Source organism: Urocampus carinirostris, chromosome 14, assembly GCF_059441175.1.
Source record: "Urocampus carinirostris isolate Australia breed hairy pipefish chromosome 14, RoL_Ucar_1.0, whole genome shotgun sequence".
Lineage (NCBI taxonomy): Eukaryota > Metazoa > Chordata > Actinopteri > Syngnathiformes > Syngnathidae > Urocampus > Urocampus carinirostris.
Genome location: NC_142362.1, coordinates 40,467,089 through 40,487,763, shown reverse-complemented (window position 1 = coordinate 40,487,763; position 20,675 = coordinate 40,467,089). Strand labels below are relative to the sequence as shown.

Sequence of the window (20,675 nt, the reverse complement as noted above, 5' to 3'; positions counted from 1 at the left end):
ACAAAGGAAATCATTATTATTATTATTATTATTAATATATATGAGAAAATAGAAATAAGAAGTCAAGTCAAGTCATTTTTATTTGTATAGCCCTAAATCACGAAGAGTCTCAAAGGGCTTCACAGATTATTACACTATATTACACAGACTATTTTTTCAGCCGACGAGAAGAGTAGGTTATTCATATGGGCGCCCTCTGGCTGCGGCTGCATCGACTCGCTACAACGGGTCAGGTGTATCGACATTTCGTTCTGTGTACATTGTTACAAAGAATGACAATACAAAGGAAATCATTATTATTATTATTATTTTTAATATATATGAGAAAATAGAAATAAGAAGTCAAGTCATTTTTATTTGTATAGCCCTAAATCACGAAGAGTCTCAAAGGGCTTCACAGATTATTACACTATATTACACAGACTATTTTTTCAGCCGACGAGAAGAGTAGGTTATTCATATGCTATGGAGTAGAAGTGAGTTTTAAGTTTAGATTTAAACATTTCCACTGAGGTTGCAGATCGGATCTCAGGGGGAAGAGCATTCCACAGCACCGGTGCCCGGATGGAGAACGCTCTCGAACCAGCAGAACACTTCTTTGCTCTTGGGATCACCAGAAGACCGGCACTCTCAGATCGTAGGCTTCGGACCGGGACGTAGGGGCAAATCAGATCTGAAAGATAAGAGGGAGCAAGTCCATGTATGATTTTGTACAATACTAAGAGAACCTTGAAATCACATCTATGGCTAACTGGGAGCCAATGCAGGTTAGCCAAAATCGGTGTTATGTGATCATACTTTTTTGTCCTAGTTAATAGCCTCGCTGCGGCATTTTGTACCAGCTGAAGTGACTTGATTCTAGACTTCGGGAGACCAGAGAGTAGTGCATTACAGTAATCGAGATGGGAGGTGACAAACGCATGAATTATAATTTCCGCATCAGACTGAGACAGTATTGAACGGATTTTAGCAATGTTACGAAGATGGAAGAAAGCGGTTCTAGTAGTTTTCTTTACATGCATTGCAAAGGATAGATCAGGGTCAAATATGACACCTAAATTTTTAACTGAGTCACTCTGTGTGATGTGACATTTGTCAATGTCCACAGCAGTTTTTGAGAATATATCACGGCATTTAGATGGACCAATGACTAATATTTCGGTCTTTTCAGAGTTAAGACGCAAGAAATTGAGTGACATCCACTCTTTTATCTCAGGCCTCCAAATTTCCACAGTTTAGTGTGTGAGATTCCTCCAACGGAAGATATAGTTGAGTGTCGTCTGCGTAGCAGTGGAAGCTGATATTGTACTTGCGAATAATATCACCTAATGGAAGCATGTAAATACTGAAAAGAAGGGGGCCAAGCACTGAACCCTGCGGAACACCGCAGGTAACATTAAAGGGCTCAGATGTCATTTCAACAATAATGAATATAACAACGGATACAATTTACCTGCAGATGAAATGAATCACAACATTAGCTTTTCTGCTGGCTTTGATCTATTTGATCTCTACAAGGGAAATTAACATTTAGTAAAACAAACAAAACGAAAATAAATCCAAACAGCGTGACAACATCAATCACATTACTGTGCATGTTGAGAGATTTGTCAGCTGGGGTTATAATGTTTAAAATTACATTCTTTTGTGGAGCACCAAAAGATGTGTCTTACTGTTAGCAGCTCTCTCTGTAGACTGCCAACAAACCCCGCCTCCCGGTCACATGTCAGAAGCCAAAACCAAATCCTACCCCATACCAATAAAACAAAAATTATTATTACACCCGCTATATATATATATATATATATATATATATATATATATATATATAATAATTTCCTTGTATTGTCATTCACAGAATGTACACAGAACGAAATGTCGATTGCACCTGACCCGTTGTAGCGAGCCGATGCAGCCGCAGCCAACATATGTGTGTGTGTGTGTGTGTGTGTGTGTGTGTGTGTGTGTGTATGTATATATGTGTATATTCATATTTATTTATAATATTTTTATACCAGGCCAGCTATATAATATTGCAATGCTACAGAGCCATAATATAAGGAAAAGTATATTCCCAGAAGTGACCACCGCAGTGTGGTATTTTGTGTCAATTTGCTGATTACTATAGACCATAGCCATAAGTGGCACATGTCTTCCCCAAGTCACAGGGGCAATAGAGTGGCTTTCTGAATGTTCTGTGTCCTTGACACTAATTTAAGCATGTTTGTTGTTATTCACTATTTGGTTATGAAAGCTACTGACCTTGGGGTCTGGAAAGAAACAGCGAATTTGAATAATTTAACTCTTTCATTTGATTTGTAGCCATCAACTTTTCCCACTGTGTTTAAAATGTCTCAGTATTGGATGACTGCTTAATGAGGACCCAAGTGATAAAAACAATGTTGATGTGGACACCCTGCCGGCAGATGATTGTCACTCTGGCAACAACCCGAGTGAGGTCAACATTAAAGCACCATCAAACAGACAAAACAATTTCAAGGCAGTCTCAAGCAGAAGAATATAGTAAAGACAAGTTGAGTTGCAGACTCTTGCAGATTGTTGGCAGAAAACAAGAATCCATGGCAACTGATTATGCTAGGCAACTTTAGCTGTATTGGAGCCATACACGGGGCACTTGGCCCCTATATACTAATAAACTCTCTTAAGTACAAACATGCACTTTCGGTCGTAATACTACACCACAGAATTCCAATCACCCCTATCATGCCCAGTCTCATAATTCACAACCACATTTTGAACCCTATCGATTTTATTATTCCCCACCAAAAACAGGGGAGACTTACTGTAGCTTGGAAAAAGCCCGAGACATATATAATAGTAGACCACTCACACATGCCACATTTGTAATGACTATACTAATGACTGCTACTATTGGAAAACAGTTTAAACTCTATTTGGATATTTTTTAACATTCACTGAGTTTTGAATTATCGATTTCTGTCAATGTCCTAAATAGCTATAGCCATATTTTTTTTAATTTATATTTACATGTAGAGAGAGGAGGAGAGGCTATGCTTCCTCTGACTGCATGCCATTTGATGCTACAAGAGTCTATGATTTTAATTAGTACTATTATGTTGTGGTTAACTATTTAGGTCTGTGTGTTGTGTGCCATACACAATCTTACCTGCCTATCTTTTTCCCAGTTTATTTTCCCAGATGTTTCTGCAGAAAAGACTGCACAACCAAATAGCTACATGAGCCCTCCTAATGATCTAAATAATGACGTAAGTAAATATAAGTTGTGTGAAATATTCTTCTGGTGTATCATGATATTTGTTAAAGTATTTTCAATGTTTTAGGATTTGTAAATTTATTATCCAGAAGGGTGACACATGAGCATGAACAACACATAACACATCTAATAAATGCAATAAAAGAAGTATCCGGTTGTCTGAAAGTAATATAAGTAGACATTATGACAAAAAATAGAATATGGGGAAAAATGTATTCTATTTTCAACGAGCGACAAACCTGGAAGTAGTGTTTACTGGAACACATTAGCATAGCAACCAAGACTACCCTTTTACACCTTAGACTACCACTTTTCTCCCCTTAAAAACTACAACCATTTTCAAAAGAAAAAATCCACTGTTCTTTCAAATGTAACAACAAACAATCTTGACTCAAGGCAAATATTTTAGTCTATGACTACTTTATTTTGAAGCGAAACTACATCTTTGTGTGTGAATAAACGGCCCCAACGATCGCATTTGATTTTTGTTTTGGAAAGAAATCGGCAAACACATCCTTTTTTTTCTTTCAATATTCTAGAAACTGATTGTGTTTTGCGTGTGAAAAATATAGTGCACAATTATATCTACTGCTTCTTAATGTCAAATGCATGTTTGCATTTGTAAATTGTTAGTAACACTTTACTGAATATTAGTTGCTGTTCAAGTCACTAATACTCAATCACATTACTTTGAAATACAAAGAAGTCAACCTGAAACAAAAGAAAAAGTTACTTGCAGTATACAGAGGCCTGCGGAACTATTTAACCCCCTTGAACTTTGTGACCTTTTGTCACATTTCAGACTTCAAACATCGAGAACTAATCTCTTGTTAAGCATTAACAATGAGTAGGACATAATCATGATGTGGAACACACTTTATTGGATATTTTAAACTTTTTTAACAAATAAAAAACGAAAGATTGGGTGTGCAAAATTATTCAGCCCCTTTATTTCAGTGCAGCAAACTCTGTCCAGAAGTTCAGTGAGGATCTCTCAATTATTCAACGTTGATCTCAATGAGTAACGATGATAAATGGAATCTACCTATGTGTAATCAAGTCTCTGTATAAATGCACCTGCTCTGTGATAGCCTCGGAGGCCTGTTTAAAGCGCAGAGAGCATCATGAAGAGCGAGTTACACACCAGGCAGGTCCGAGATACTGTTGTGGAGAAGTGTAACGCTGGATTTGTATACAAAAAGATTTCCCAAGCTTTAAACATCCCAAGGAGCACTGTGCAAGCAATAATATTGAAATGGAAGGAGTATCAGATAGACCTAAGATTTATGGCCCGAGCCCGAACCCGAACCCGAGGCAATTTCGGGCCGGGTCGGGCCTGAAATGTCAGTCATACGGTCGGGTCGGGTCGGGTTCGGTCCTGCTTTTTTTTTTTTTTTTTTTTTAATTAATTAATAATTATAAATATATGTTCATTAAAAATATATACTTAAACTATGTATGGATACTAGACCAAGGAATATAGTAAATCAAATAAATATTATTTGTGTACAATTAGTTGTGATTGCGGAAATCATAGCGTACAGTGACGTTGGTGACTTTTCCATCCGCATTAACAAACGCATTTTGTAAAATACGATCGCGCTTTATTGTTTAAATAAACGCGTTATATAGACTAGAATCTCCCAATTATTATAATTAGCTCGCTTTATTTTGTTTTAAAGCGTATTATATAGAATACGATCGCTTTTGTCGGAAGCGTACATTGACGTTGGTGACATTTTCATCCGCGTTAAAAAACACAATTTGCAGAATAAAATCACGCTTTATTGTTTAAATAAACGCGTTATATAGACTAGGATCTCCCAATTATTATAATTAGCTCGCTTTATTGTTTTAATAAGCGTTTTATATAGAATACGATCAGGGGGGGGGGGATTTGCATAGGAGTCGGAAAAGGGCACAACACGTCAACACCCGCTTAATGAAAGTGCTGCGCTAAAATCTTAAGGACGTACTACTACTGCTGCTGTGGATTATGGCCCAATGATCAAGTCGTCAAAATGACGGACGCCCTTAAATGTTTTCGCTACCTCAAAAAAAAAACCCGTCAATGACAGATTGTCGCTTAATGTAACATCTGCAGTGCAGACACAGAAATATAAAAGATGTAAATGTTTATACAGTTTTATTTAACTTAGGCCTAGATGTTGTAACAAAAGGCAGAGTTTAATTTGTTATCATAAATCACCCCTCCTTATAAATAAAATATGTAATTTCGGGCCCCCTCGGGCCGGGCCAGCAAATCCAGTTAATTAGTCGGGCTCGGTCCGGGTCGGGTTTAATACCCCTCGGGCCTGCGTCGGGCTCGGGTGCTTTTTTTTGGCCCGATCTTACCTCTAGTATCAGACCACTGCAAATCTACCCAGATCGGGCCGCCCCCCCTTAAACTTTCAGCTCATACGAGGATAAATCTGATCAGAGATGCAGCCAAGAGGCCCATGATCACTCTGGATGAACTGTGAGGTCTAGAGCTGAGGTGGGAGAATCTGTCCTTAAAAGCAGCACAGCTCATCACCCTCAACACACCATCCCCACAGTCAAACATGGTGGTATCAGCATCCTGGTTTGGGCCTGCTCTTCTTTAGCAGGGACAGGGAAGATGGTTAAAATTGATGGGAAGATGGATGGAGCCAAATACAGGATCATTCTGGAAGAAAACCTGATCGAATCCGCAAAAGACCTGAGACTGGGACGGACATTTGACTTCCAACAAGACAATGATCCAAAACATAAAGCAAAAGCTACAATGGAATAGTTCACCAAAAACATGAGGGTGTTAGAATGGCCAAATGAAAGTCCAGACCTCAATCCAATTGAGAATCTGTTAAAAGAACTGAAAATTGCTGTTCACAAACACTTTCCATCCAACCTCGCTGAGCTCGAGCTGTTTTCCAAGGAGGAATGGGCAATAATATCAGTTTCTCCATGTGCAAAACTGATAAAGACATACCCCAAGTGATTTGCAGCTGTAATCGCAGCTAAAGTATTAACTCAATATGGCTGAATAATTTTGCACACCCACATTTTTGATTTTTATTCGTTCAAAAAGTTTAAAATATCCAATAAAGTGTGTGCCACTTCATGATTGTGTCCCACTTATTGCTGATTCTTCACAAGAAATTGCAGTTTTATATCTTTATGTTTGAAGTGTAAAAGATATTGAAAAACATTAACACATGAATACATCAAGTGATAACTTAATACCTGACATAAATATATATTATTCACATATTTTTGTACTTTGTTCGGACCGGGACGTAGGGGCAAATCAGATCTGAAAGATAAGAGGGAGCAAGTCCATGTATGATTTTGTACAATACTAAGAGAACCTTGAAATCACATCTATGGCTAACTGGGAACCAATGCAGGTTAGCCAAAATCGGTTGTTTCGGTTGTGTATTTTTTCACAACTAAATGTTTTTCAAGTGAGGGGTGGGTCAAACGTTCAGATATTGGTTCATTGATGTAGTAGCCATTTTGTTCATCACTGATTAGCCAATAGGCGAAGAGTTTAGTAAACTGGGCTGCCCCCTCATCAGAATAACATTTGGTTTTGTGACAAATACATGACTGATTAATTTATGGAATACATAGCAAAATACACTGGAAATAAAAAAGACACATTACATTTATGTCAGATATTTAGGCACACTATTACATGATTTATTTATATATATATATATATATATATATATATATATATATATATATATATATATATATATATAGCATATATATATATATAGCATATATTTGTAGGTCTAATTCTAATTCTACATATGGCTGGATCGCTCCTCCATATTTTATAGGTTATTAGCTATACACATCTTAAATGATTCAAATTTGGCATATTCTTAAGCAAAATGTTTAAATCTTAGCTTAAAACACACTTCTATTCTATAGCATATGAATAACCTATATTTTATGTTGACAATATCTGTGTATTATTTGTTATTGCAACATCCATTGCAGCCTGGTCATCCTGATAGGGGGATTACCTCATGTGCGGTCCTTTATCAAGGTTTCTTCATTTTCCTCATGTTGAGGTTTTTGACTTTTTCCTTGCCCCCATGTAGGTTTTAGACCAGGGAATGTGATTAAGGGCTATACAAATAAACATGACTTGGCTTGACTTGAAATGTGGCAAAAGGTCACGAAGTTCAAGAGGGCCAAATAGTTTCGCAAGCCACTGTAACTTCGTTACTTTTAAAATGGGTACTCAGCAGAGGTGGATACAATACCCAAAGAATCTGACTTAAATAAAAGCACTTGTACTTTACAATATGACTCAAGTAGAAGTAAAAAGTAGTCATCCAAATAATTACTTGAGTAAAAGTGAAGTACTTGGTGAAAAAACTACTGAGTGACTGTCGCAACGTCTTATTTATTGTTTTATTAAACAGTCATTCAGTTAGATCATCAAATCATCAAAGTATATCCAACCAACAATAAGTTTCAATTAATTTAAGAATAGATTGAAATAATCAAGGTCAAATAAGTACTTTAATGAAGAGTAATGTCTTACATTTTCTGTATTTCAATTTTGTTCTTGAAGACTGCAGTTAGGCGTTCTGATATCTTGATGAATAATTCCTTCCTGTAGTCATCTTTTGAAAACATTTTTTCTACCCTAGTCCTTGGTTGCAACAAAATTTTCTATAGTATGTAGTTGGGAGATGCAATCCACTTCTAAAATCTATTTTTGCGCTTATCCAACTTCTCCAGAAGTGATGCAATCACACTTTTTCTCTCACTTCCAACTAGCTAGTCTGCCACAAAAGTAGCATGCCTTCCCTGGGAAGTTCATTCCACATTCCTGTTTCTGTTATTTTTTAACTTCTTTCTACAGAGCAAACCTTCAGGCAATCATCCACATAGGCAATGAATGCAAATGATTCTTTACTAAAAACGTTGAGTGCTCTTTTCTCCTCAGTTATTTTGCCCTTTTTTACCTTTTGGGTCCATGGCCGTTCACATACCCGCCGATTTGTTAAAAAAAGCCACCTGCCTGGCTCTTGATTCTCCCCCTTTAAAAGGGGCAGCCGTTTGTCCGCACAGCTCTTCTAACACAGTCCTTTGAGACATTTTGTGATTAAGGGCTATACAAATAAATGTGACGTGAGAGTGGAACGAGAGGAAAACGAGCGGAGAAGGGACACACAGAAGTTTAGCAATGAACATTGTGAACTAGTAACAGCGCTTAGTTTAATTGTAATATTTTCTCCACACATATTTACTGCGTTGGAAAACATTATGCTTGTTTGTGTCATGTATATCTCCTACAGATACCACATTAAAACAAAAATGTATTTCCCTCCCCTATCTTTTTAAATTGTTAAACATTTTGGGCAGCATGCGGCTTCTGATCTTGGGACTGTCGACCCTGCCCTAAGTTGAATATCAGCTCTCTTTGCTTTGTAATGTCTAAGTTCAAAATTGAATTAAGGTTTATCGGATGGAGTTAAACAGAGCAATATCGAACAGATATAGATCCTAAAGTGCGGGCTTTTTTTAATATAAAGGATCCAGCACTTGAGTAAATATTTCGGCATTTTGCAAGTCTGTGGCACAAATACCATTGTAGATGAAAACTACTAGTAGTCTGTACCGCCCTTTGAAACTTCTTGTGATTACGGGGTAAACAAACAAACAAGACTTGTCTTCACTGAAATGCAAGGCAGTATTAATGTTTTTTTCCAACCACTCTTTCAGGAAATTTTTATTCTGTTGAAGTCTGCACCAGTTGAAAGTGTAACACATAGACTAGCATTGTGCATGTGTCTCGTCAATGTCTACCATGGTGGGCTGCGGGCCGTGGCCTACCTGTGGCAGGAGTTTGTTCTGGAACTGCGATATCGTTGGGAAAATAATTACCACATTTGTGGGTAGGTGTGACACACTGAGTCATGATGGGTCTTGTGATAAGAAGTTGATGACATATTGTTAATCCAATTGTCTCAACAATGATTTTAATCCTAAATTCAATACTTGTAGATTACAAGAAGGACCGCCTGATCTTGGTTGCTGTCTTCTACATCAAAAGTTGCAGGTAGGTTGCTTGATTCTTCCATGCAGAATTACATGTTTTTAATGGGTGTACACTTTATAGTAGGAACCATGACAAAGGGCGACAAGGTTTTGGGCTGCGACTTCATCCACCAATCTGTTAAATTGCTAATATATATTTGTGTTGTATGAAACACTCCTATGGTATTGTTGGTACTTAAACTTTAGGTGTTTGACAACAATCGTCAGATGCCTCTGCCCAACTCTGTCTTATGTGTCTCAATGCCAAATCTGCCAAATTAATCAGATATTTTACGCCATTTTTAACCAAACCTTTACTGACCAATTAAATTAAAGAGCCAAGTTTTTTTTTTCAAAACTTGTCTCGCCTTTTTGGAGCACCGCATTTGTTTTTCAGAATATTATATTTGGGGAACAGAATGAAAAGCCTCATAATTTGAATGATTGTTCTGTGACAAATTGAAAAAAAAGGCTATTTTGTAATCCCTTTAAGTGAATTATTTTTACTATTTTTGATAGTTTAATATACTTTAACCAAGGCACACAAACTCTTGGATTTATGGAGAATTTTTTTTTACTAACATTCTACTGAAGAAACAAAGACAACAAAATGAAACACAATGCCATGATTTGGAATCTTGCCTGGTACCATTAGTGTGTAAGGCAATTACCTGAAAACATTTTCAATTATCAATTTTGCAGTTCATGAAAATTACTCTAAATCACTCTAAAGGAAAAATGTATAGGTACACATACGAATAAAGAACTTGCTGTGTTTAAACAATCAACTTATTTAGATGAGCATGAATTATTTTATAGCATGTCAGAAATAAATTATTTTTTGCCCCTGCACAAAAAACAGAAACATAAAGTCTGCTAAGTTTTCTTGGTTTACACCACGAGCACAAAAGGCATCTTGTTAGAAAAGTTGAGAAACATGTTGGAGCAGAATCTGCCAACTTTATTCTTTGAGTTCTCCACTGCATAGCGTCGGCTTGCTCTGTTTTGTGGCTGCATGGAGTCTCACGGAAAACAAAGAAGAAGTCCAGAAAAAGACAAGAGACTGTTTATAGGGGGTCTCTTTGATTGGTCTTGCGTTGCATTAAAATAATTTCCAAATATATCAATTCAACCATCTTGCACCACAACATGGTACTTTCACAATAAAGTGTAATTAAATAGAGTTCTGTTTTATGCAACTGACTAAATAAATCCCCCAAAATGTTAGTATTATCTAACAAAAGGTACGTTTTGAAAAATGGAAATCTCATGTAAAACTACGAACGTTTATGCTCCATACAACTTTTCCAATAGTACATGAGTCAAATTGTTAAAAAGTGAAAAATAATTTAGCATTGCTGTAAACTCAGAAAAGTCGTTGTACAAGCACCTCTAAACTCGAGAATGTTGGTATACGTGTTTTTATTTTGCAACAAAGATCTGGCTCAAAAGAAAATCCAGGTCACAAGCATTCCCAGAGGCTACTACCAGAGACAGCGCAAGACCGTTTACTAGTCGTGACTACTCACGGCCAAGCATCAGCTAGTGCAGTTAGCGCATGCAAAGTACTACAGGCAAAGAAATAAGATGACACAAACAAGCATAATGTTTTCCAATGCAGTAAATATGTGTGGAGAAAATATTACATTTAAACTAAGCGCTGTTACTAATTCACAATGTTCATTGCTAAAATTTTTGGGTGTTCACTTAAAGTTACGGTAACTTTGGTTTTATGTGTAAACTAAGTTCTTACGTATCATCAATTCTAGATCTCATACCTGTTAACCTTAGCAAATTGCTCCCCTCATTATTGATTGTAAATCATCTTTATTGGGCAATAATAAGCTTTAAAAACACAACATGGTACCCACTCACAGCAAGATGGACTAAATGAACACTGCAACAATATTTGAAATATACAATAATGTTGTTGTCTGCAAGCAGTGACCGAGAGGATCCAGATTAGAGCCGAAATGGTTAAGACGAGATCTGTTTAAGAACAAAAAAAATCCCTGTAATTTCCCTGTATAAAAATTATTCTACAGCGTACACATTTTTGATTGTTAATAAAACTTGTGAAATACTGGAAACATTTATAAGTTGACAGGTATGCGATCTCTGTGACTCGTCCAGCCTCTTTCCTCACACAACATATTTGTTACATGGGCTCATAAAAAAAAACCTTTTTTTTTTGTGATCATTTTATTTATCTTATTACTGTATTTTTTTATGTTTCATTATATTTGAATTTGTTTTTAGTATTTAGGAAAATGTGCTTTATAGCTGTTGAGGATTCACTTTTCACAATTAACCTGAAATGCATATTTTTGGAATGTGGGAGGAAACCGCAGTGCCCGGAGGAAACCCACGCAAGCACGCGGAGATCATGCAAAATCTAAACAGCTGCTAATCTGACTTTTTGCACTACTGGCAGTTCTTTATAGCTTGCCACTCCTTGCACATTTGCTCTCTGCACTATTGTACTTACAGCGTTATTGTTACAGTGTTAATGTTACTGTTTACCTGACTTGTTAACCTGACTGCCCATTTTGCACATCTGGTTAGCTACTCCTCTTGCACTATCGGCACTATGGTAAAATACTATACGTAGCCATAATACAATACAACTTTTACTTATATCTGTACATTCAAGGAAACTGTGCGGGTCAGATGTATCGACATTTCGTTCTGTATACACGTGTACTAGAATGACAATAAAGTAGATCTGAATCTGAATCTACACAGTAAGGTTCGATCTCATGACCTGAGAACTGTGCCGCACATGCGCTAACCACTGCACTGCCGTGCTGCCCGGTTACGGGAAATTTGTTTTAATTACTAGATATCGGAAAAATCTACTTAAGCTACGAGCACAATCCTAGAACGAAGTAGACTTGTATAATGAGATACCACTGTATTGTCAATACCTCAGTATGAAGCTCAAAGAAACATTATTCCAAAAACGTGATCGCTTACACGTACTTTTCACACAAGCTAAATTTATTGTTGTGAACACAAGTATGATTTACAAAAACAATATTAACACACACGAAATCCAATTAAACAACCAAAAAATACAGATGTTACGGATGATTTTAGGTTCATTTATGTGTAAATTATTTGAGGTTTTACATCATTGTGTGAAGTTTGGTGATGAGAATGAAATATGTATAAATGCTGCACACGTAAGCAGTTCAATCTTGGGTAAACGAATTAGTAAACAATTTTTTTGTTTTGTTCCTGCACTAAAAAATGTTTGTGGCTTAGTTTATTATGAGATTCCTTTGTTTCAGGTTTCCGCCTGTGCTTCCGGTTGCCCCCACCTATGCATTTAACTCAGAAATGAATGTGGACTTGTTTTTTATACAACACTTTAATTAAGTTTTATAATGAGAAAAGTTATGTACAAATAAAAATTAAATATGTTTTATCCTATGTATTCTTTTGCTTGTAGATGCTAAATTGTTGCATCAGAAGGAAGAAAGTCAGGGATCACATGTGCAAGAGTCCTGAGAGAAGCAAAGAAACTGCCTTCAAGAAAATTCAACTGAACAAATTTTCAGCAACAACTTCTTCCAGCCAAAAACCTGCTGCTTTACCTGGAAAACCCTTGGACTCTTTGAGTGACAGTGAAGAAGAGTTCTTTGAATGCTTAAGTGATCAGGGGGACAGTGAGTCTCCTTGTGCTGAAGCGGAAGCACGTTGCTGTAACTTAAGAGCAGAAGGCAGGATGCTCCCCTGTAACAACATGACTCTTCTGAATTCTTCAGAGCTTCTTTTTATTCCAGTGACACAAGTAATATTCATTTTCACTTGCTTGTTAGGCTTACTGATGTATTAAAGCGATGTTGAAAATGAGCAGGAATTGTATGACAAAAATTGCACCCTTTAAATAATAATAATAATATGCCTTTTATATTCGGGCATGTTAAAGTTGTTGTGTTTAACTTTAACACTAAAACTCTTCGTTTTCTATATATTTTTATTTTGCATGGCAAGGGACCTTTATTATAATGTACCATAACAGCTTTTTTTGTATTTTTAATAGGAACCTACCCCAATGACTGAGGATTTGTTAGAGGAGCAGTCAGAAATACTTTCAAAACTAGGGACTTCCGCAGAAGGTGCTCAACTCCGGGCTCGTATGCAAAGTGCTTGTCTCTTATCTGACATGGAGTCTTTCAAGGTCAGTGACACCCTGCAGAGAGTAATAACAAGAAAGCATGATAGCTATTCTTGGGTAGCTCGCTTCTTTGGCACCAGTGTATTATTTGTTATTCTGGAGTGGTAAATTGACTGCATTTATAAGACTTATATACAGTGGCTTGCAAAACTATTAGGCCCCCTTGAATTTTGTGACCTTTTGCCACCTTTTTCAGACTTCAACAATCAAGATATAAAACTGTAATTTCTTGTGAAGCATCAACAATAAGGGGGACACAATCATGAATCTCTGAATGATTCAATGTTGATCTAAATGACTTACGATGATAAATATAATCCACCTGTGTGTAATCAAGTCTCTGTATGGATGCACCTGCACTGTGATAGTCTCAGAGGTCTGTTTAAAGCACAGAGAGCATCATGAAGAACAAGGAACATACCAGGCAGGTCAGAGATACTGTTGTGGAGAGGTTTAAAGCTGGATTTGGATTTAAAAGATTTCCCAAGCTTTAAACATCCCAAGGAGCACTAGGCAAACAATATTATTGAAATGGATGGAGTCTCAGACCACTTCAAATCTACAAAGATCGGGCCGCCCCCCTAAACTTTCAGCTCATACATGGAGAAAACTGATCAGAGATGCAGCCAAAAGGCCCACGATCACTCTGGATGAACTGCAGAGGTCTACAACCGAGATGGGAGAATCTGTCCATAGGACAAGAATCAGTCGTATACTGCACAAATCTGGCCTTCATGGAAGAGTGGCAAGAAGAAAGCCATTCTTTAAAAATATGTATGAAAATTGTTGTTTAAAGTTTGCCACAAGCCACTTAGGAGACACCAAACATGTGGAATAAGGTACTTTTTGGCAACAATGCAAGGTGTTATGTTTGGCGTAAAAGCAGCACAGCTCATCACCCTCAACGCACCATCCCCACAGTCAAACATGGTGGTGGCAGCATCCTTGTTTGGAAGAAAACCTAATGGAGTCTGCTAAAGACCTGAGACTGGGACAGAGATTTGTCTTCCAACAAGACAATGATCCAAAACATTTAGATTCAGATATACTTTATTGTCATTCTAGTACACGTGTATACAGAACGAAATGTCGATACATCTGACCCGCACAGTTTCCTTGAATGTACAGATATAAATAAAAGGTTGTATTGAGTTGGAGTATTGAAGTACTAATAATATACTAAATAATTATGGCTATGTATAGTATTATACAGTAGTGCAAAGAGTACAAGAGTAGCAGCTAACCAGATGTGCAAAATGTGCAGTCAGGTAAACAAGTCACTGTAGAGTAACAATAACACTGTAGTACAATAGTGCAGAGGAGAACAGATGTGCAAAGGAGTTGCTAGGTATAAAGAACTCCTAGTAGTGTCAAAAAAACAGAACAGCCAAACACATGTACAGATTAGCAGCAGTGTAGACTTGCTATGTGTGTGATTGACCATTTAACAGTGTAATGGCCAGGGGGACAAAACTATTGCAGAACCTGGTGGTCCTGCACTGCACACTGCAGTACCTCTTCTCAGAGGCTAGCAGAGTGAACAGTCCATGATGGGGGTGAGAGGGGTCCCTAATGATGTTCTTGGCTCGGGATAGGCAGCGCTTCTGGCAAATGTCCTGAATGGAGGGGAGAGAAGTCCCGATGATTTTCTCTGCTGTCCTCATCACCCTCCTCACACTACCCCAGTCCGAGGCACTGCAGCCTCCACACCACACAGAGATACAGCTGGTCAGGATGCTCTCTATGGTGCCCCTGTAGAATGTGATGAGGGAGGGTGGGGGCAGGTGGCCTCTCCTCATCCTCCGCAGGAAGTAGAGGCGCTGCTGTGCCCTCTTCACCAGTGATGCAGTGTTCACGATCCAGGTGAGTTTGTTTGTGATGTACACCCCTAGGAACTTGGTGCTGCTGACAACCTCCACAGCCTTGTTGTTGATGAGAAGTGGGTCATGGTTGGGCTGGTTTTTCCTGAAGTCGATAATGATCTCTTTAGTTTTGTCAACATTCAGGACCAGGCTGTTGTCTCTGCACCAGCCCACCAACTGCTCCACCTCCTCTCTGTAGGCCAGGTCGTCGTCCCTGATGAGGCCCACCACTGTTGTGTCGTCCGCAAACTTCACGATGTGGTTTGTGGCTGACCTAGGGACGCAGTCGTGTGTCATCAGGGTGAACAGCAGGGGGCTCAGGACACAGCCTTGGCGGGAACCCGTGCTGAGGGTGATGACATCGGAGGACCCGCCCTGGAATGTTGTCAGGGCCTGGAGCCTTCCGTGTGTTGACCCTTCTCTGGGTCTTCCTCACGTCAGTTGAGTCCAGGAGGAGTGCTCTTTTGTCCTGATGTGGAACCGCTTTCGCTGCAGGGGTGCCATTTTGTGCCTCGAACCTCCCAAAGAAGTTGTTGAGGACGGACATTCAGGAAGTCCATGCTAGTGTCCCCCACTGGGGGCAATGGTTGGCTTGTATCTGGTGATGGCCTGAATGCCTTTTCACATATCCCTGGTGTTGGTTGTGCTGAGGAAAAGGTCCTGGATTTTTTGACTGTGCGATCGCTTTGCTAGTCTGATAGCACGGTTCAGGTCGGCCCTCGCTGATCTCAGTGCCTCCTCATCACCAGATTTAAAGGCAAGGTTCCGTGCCTTTAGCAAGTTGCGTATCTCAGCAGTCATCCAGGGCTTTTGATTGGCACGGGTTCAGATGGTTTTGGTGTTGCTGACGTCCTCTGTGCATTTACTGATGTAGGCTGACACAGACATGGCATACTCATCTATGTTTATTTTGTTGTTGTAAGTGGCAGCCGATTTAAACATGTCCCAATCTGTGCATTCAAAGCAGTCCTGTAGTGCCTCCATTGCCCCCTCAGTCCACACCCTCACCTGCTTCACTGTAGGTTTTTCTCTGGTCAGCAGGGGCTTGTATGCAGGAATTAGCATAACAGAAAGATGATCTGATGAGCCAAGGTGGGAGCGGGGGGCTGCTCTGTATGCTCCTCTGATATTTGTGTAGGCGAAGTTCAATGTGTTCCTACCCCTTGTAGCAAAGTCGACATGCTGGTGGAAATGCGGGAGAACTGTTTTCATGTTGGCCTGGTTAAAGTCCCCCGCAGCAATCAAAATGCATTCGGTGTAAGCATGCTGCAGTTCACTCACAGTTCGGTAGAGAACGTCCATTGCCACCTTTGTGTTAGCGCTGGGGGGCACGTACACGGCAGTAATGATAGTAGCGCTAAACTTCCTCGGGAGCTAGAAGGGTCTGCAAATCACCGTCAAGAGTTCAATGTCCCGTGAGCAGTGATTCAAGATTATACTAGCATTCCTACACCAGTTGTTGTTGGTATAAATGCATAGTCCGCCACCCCTGCTTTTACCGGTGAGTTGGCCGTTCTTATCAGCGCGGAATGCAGTTAGCCCCACAATGCTAACAGCGTCATCCGGGATAGATGAGTTTAGCCATGTCTCCGTCAGAATTGTAGCGCAGCTGTTCGTCATCTCTCGGTTTGATTTAAGTTCCACTTGTAAATGGTCCAGTTTATTGTCCAGAGAGCAAACTTTGGAGAGGAAAATGGATGGGAGAGGCGTTTTGAAGGGTTTAGCCTTTAGCCTAGCTGTTAGCCCGGCCCGACAACCTCGCTTCCTCCTTCAGTCACACAGCCTTCTCTTGCCACTCTGCTTCGCTGCTTTGTAGGCTGCTGGGTCTTGTTGACGTAGCACTCCGAGGCTAAGTAAACACTCCAGAGTGGTCGTAGCAACGAGCGCTTGATTTCTGGATGATCGCATATCCAGCAAAAAACTGCAATCGTATATTAATCTGCAGTTAGAGTTGATTTTGTTCGCCGTCAAAAACTGAGTCGAAGACTGGGTTTTATGACCAAAATGTAAGAAACTGTAGCTAGCCGATGCAGCCGTACAGGGCGCCACCATCTTGGCAAAGGCTACAATGAATGTTTCACCTAAAACATATCAAGGTGTTGAATGGCCAAGTCAAAGTCCAGACCTCAATCCAATTGAAAATCCATGGAAAGAACTGAAAACTGCTGTTCACAATCGTTTTCCATCCAACCTCACTGAGCTTGAGCTGTTTTGCAAGGAGGAAAATATCTACAGATCAGTTTCTCGATGTGCAAAACTGATAGAGACATACCCCAAGCGACTTCCAGCTATAATTGCAGCAAAAGGTGGCGCTACAAATTATTAACTCAATGGGGCTAAATCATTTTGCACACCCACTTTTTCGTTTTTTATTTGTTAAAAAAGTTTAAAATATCCAATAAAGTGTGTGCCACTTCACGATTTTGTCTCACTCAGTGTTGATTCTTCACAAGAAATTACAGTTTTATATATTGATGTTTGAAGTCTGAAATGTGGCAAAAGGTCCCAAACTTAATAAATATTAAATATTACCATTTCTATTCCCCACTGAAGGCAGCCAACCCAGGTTCTGTTCTTGAGGACTTCATTCGCTGGTACTCTCCCAGAGATTTTTTGGAGGAAGAATTTGTCGACGTCAATGGTCAAACAAAGTTGAAAGGCCAGCTAAGTCCAAGAATGAAAATCCCACGAAATATATGGGTAGAGACTTGGGAGAATGCCAAGGCTGTACCAGCACATCGCCAGAGGAGGCTTTTTGATGATACCAAAGAAGCAGAAAAGGTTAGAAAAGGTTTCAACCCTTTAATGCTATGGGAGTGATTTATCAGTGAGATCTGATTCAAGTTGTATAAGGTCATGTTAAGATATAGTTTTAAACATAAAATGGCAAGTCTTTCTGGATTTGGCTTTTTGTTTCTCATTTGTTACCTCAATTGATAATTGTAAATTGTTTTTGTTTGATTTTTTAAAATTACACGCTCTTTTATTTCTGGTTGTAAATAAGTTCTACGTGAACACTTATACCTAAAAGGAGCCTCCCCTAAGAGTTCCAATATAATTGTGGTTCTTGAACAAAATCAACATTTTAAAAGGCACTCTCACACCAGGACTATTGTACCATGCCCAAGCATTTTTTCTGCTATAGTACAGATTTTATAACTCGTGAGAGTGTCAGCAATACGCGGATCTCTTGTTTGGCACGATTGGTAGAAGGGGGCCAGAGCGCGTTACAGTTGCCTGCACATGCTGCGCACAGCCATGGTAGTGGTCGACTGGCAAATAATAAACGCGGCGTCATGTTTATAGCGGGTGACCATTACTGAAACAGAATACAACTTCTTGGTGTCAAGTGCGCTCTTCATAGCACTGGAGTGAAGCCCTCAAGGAAACTGCTCCATATACTCATCGGGGCTCCAAGAAGATTTATTACCTCAACTATGTCATCATATGGACAGAATAATGTATAACATGCTTGTCAAGTCAATCCAAGTTTATTTGTATAGCCCTTAATCAAAAGCAGTCTCAAACGGCTGCACAGACCACATATTATTGCAAACTACAGACTATTATTACACCATCTGATCTAAAATCTATATGAGGGCAAGGAAAAACTCAAAAACATCAACATGAGGAAAATGAAGAAACCTTGAGAAGGGACCGCAGATGAGGAAAACCCCCTTCCAGGATGACCAGGCTGCCAGAGTGTTGCATTTACAATCAATAGAAATAAAAAAAACTAAATAATTAAAGTATTATAAAAGATTTTAAAAAAGGAATGACCAGGTTGCAATGGATGTAGCTTTAACAAACAATACACATTGTCAACATGAAATATAGGTCATTCATAAGCTATAGAATATAAGTGTGTTTTGCGTCTAGATTTAAACAGTTCTATTGAGGTCGCAGATAAAATCTCAGAGGGCAGAGCATTCCACAGCACCGGGGCCCGAATGGAGAATGCTCTCGAACCTTCAGATCTCTTCTTGGCTCTTGGGATCACGAGTAGACCAGCATTTTTGGAGCAAAGGCTACGGACAGGAGCATAGGAGGAACTTAAATCTGAAAGATATGCGGGAGCAAGTTCAAGCATGATTTTTTTATAATACCAACAGAACCTTAAAATCAAATTTTAAGCTCACAGGGAGCCAATTCATGTTAGCTAAAATCGGGGTAATGTGATCAAACTTTCTTGTATTAGTTAAAAGCCTTGCTGCAGTATTTTGTACCAGCTGCAGGCTCTTAATGCCCGACTTTGGGAGACTGGATAGTAGTGCATTACAGTAATCGAGACGGGAGGTAACAAACATTAATTTTAATATTATCCGCATCAGACTGGGACAGCATAGGGCCAATTTTTTCAATGTTGCGATGGAAAAAGTTGTTCTAGTAAAATTGTGTGGGCGGGGGGTGCTCCGCCCTGCTTTATTCCTGGTCCCTGGCTATTTCAGCTGAAAATGAAAATCTCCATTCTGATCCCTGTATATATATATATATATATATATGTGTGTGTGTGTATGTATGTATGTATGTAGAAAAGACAGATTGGGATCAAATATGACACCTATATTTTTGACTGAGTCACTCTGGCTGATATTACATTTCTCAATGGTCAGAGCAGTGTTTGCGAACCAGACAAAGCATTTAGATGGAGCAATAATTAACATTTCGGTCTTTTCAGGGTTGAGGTGCATGAAGTTGAGGACATTCATCTTCTTATCTCAGTAAAGCTGGCCTCCAAATTTTCTATTTAAAGGCCCGCTCACACAGCCTTTCGCGTCTGTATCGCGGGTAAAATTGAGCGCTTTTTTTTTTTTTTTTTTTGCCCGTGGTTGCCCCCGGTGGAAAATGTGCAAAATTGGCCGGCGACTGTTCAGCGTCCTTATCGCGGGTAACCGCGGCTGCATTGCTGTGCCGCCCGCGGTCACCCGTGGTCTAGAGTTTTGAGCAGCGCAAAACTTTTTCGCGCGGCCAACTGCATGTGAATTTCTTACCGCGTGTAAAGCACGGCTGTATCGCGTCTGTATCGCGATCTCAAAGTGTCCAACAGCGTCTGCTTCACGGGCAGAAATTTCTGGCCGTGATTCAGCCGCGATACGCCAGTGAAAGGCTGTGTGACCGGGCCCTTAGTGGCGCAGATAGCTCCATTGAAAGATACATTTGAGTGCCATCTGCTTATCAATGGCAACTGATATTATACTTGTGAATAATGTCACCTAATGGAAGCATGTTAATGCTTAAAGGAAGGGGGCTAATAAGTACTAAACCCTGCGGCACACCATAGGTAACACTAACTAAAGGTCTCAGATGTCATTGCATTTATTAAACG

General features: G+C 39.3%; 1 protein-coding gene across 1 annotated transcript in view; it reads left to right on the top strand.

Annotated features, from left to right (window-relative positions):
• Window positions 1–20,675, top strand: part of LOC148353430 (rab3 GTPase-activating protein catalytic subunit-like) — an 87,060-nt gene that overhangs the window by 28,148 nt on the left and 38,237 nt on the right. Inside the window, exons 6-11 of the mRNA XM_088352410.1 lie at window positions 3,168–3,248; window positions 8,990–9,162; window positions 9,272–9,326; window positions 12,759–13,100; window positions 13,353–13,490; window positions 17,903–18,130. Of these exons, the coding sequence (XP_088208536.1) occupies window positions 3,168–3,248; window positions 8,990–9,162; window positions 9,272–9,326; window positions 12,759–13,100; window positions 13,353–13,490; window positions 17,903–18,130 (1,017 nt within the window). The remainder of the gene's footprint in view (window positions 1–3,167; window positions 3,249–8,989; window positions 9,163–9,271; window positions 9,327–12,758; window positions 13,101–13,352; window positions 13,491–17,902; window positions 18,131–20,675) is intronic.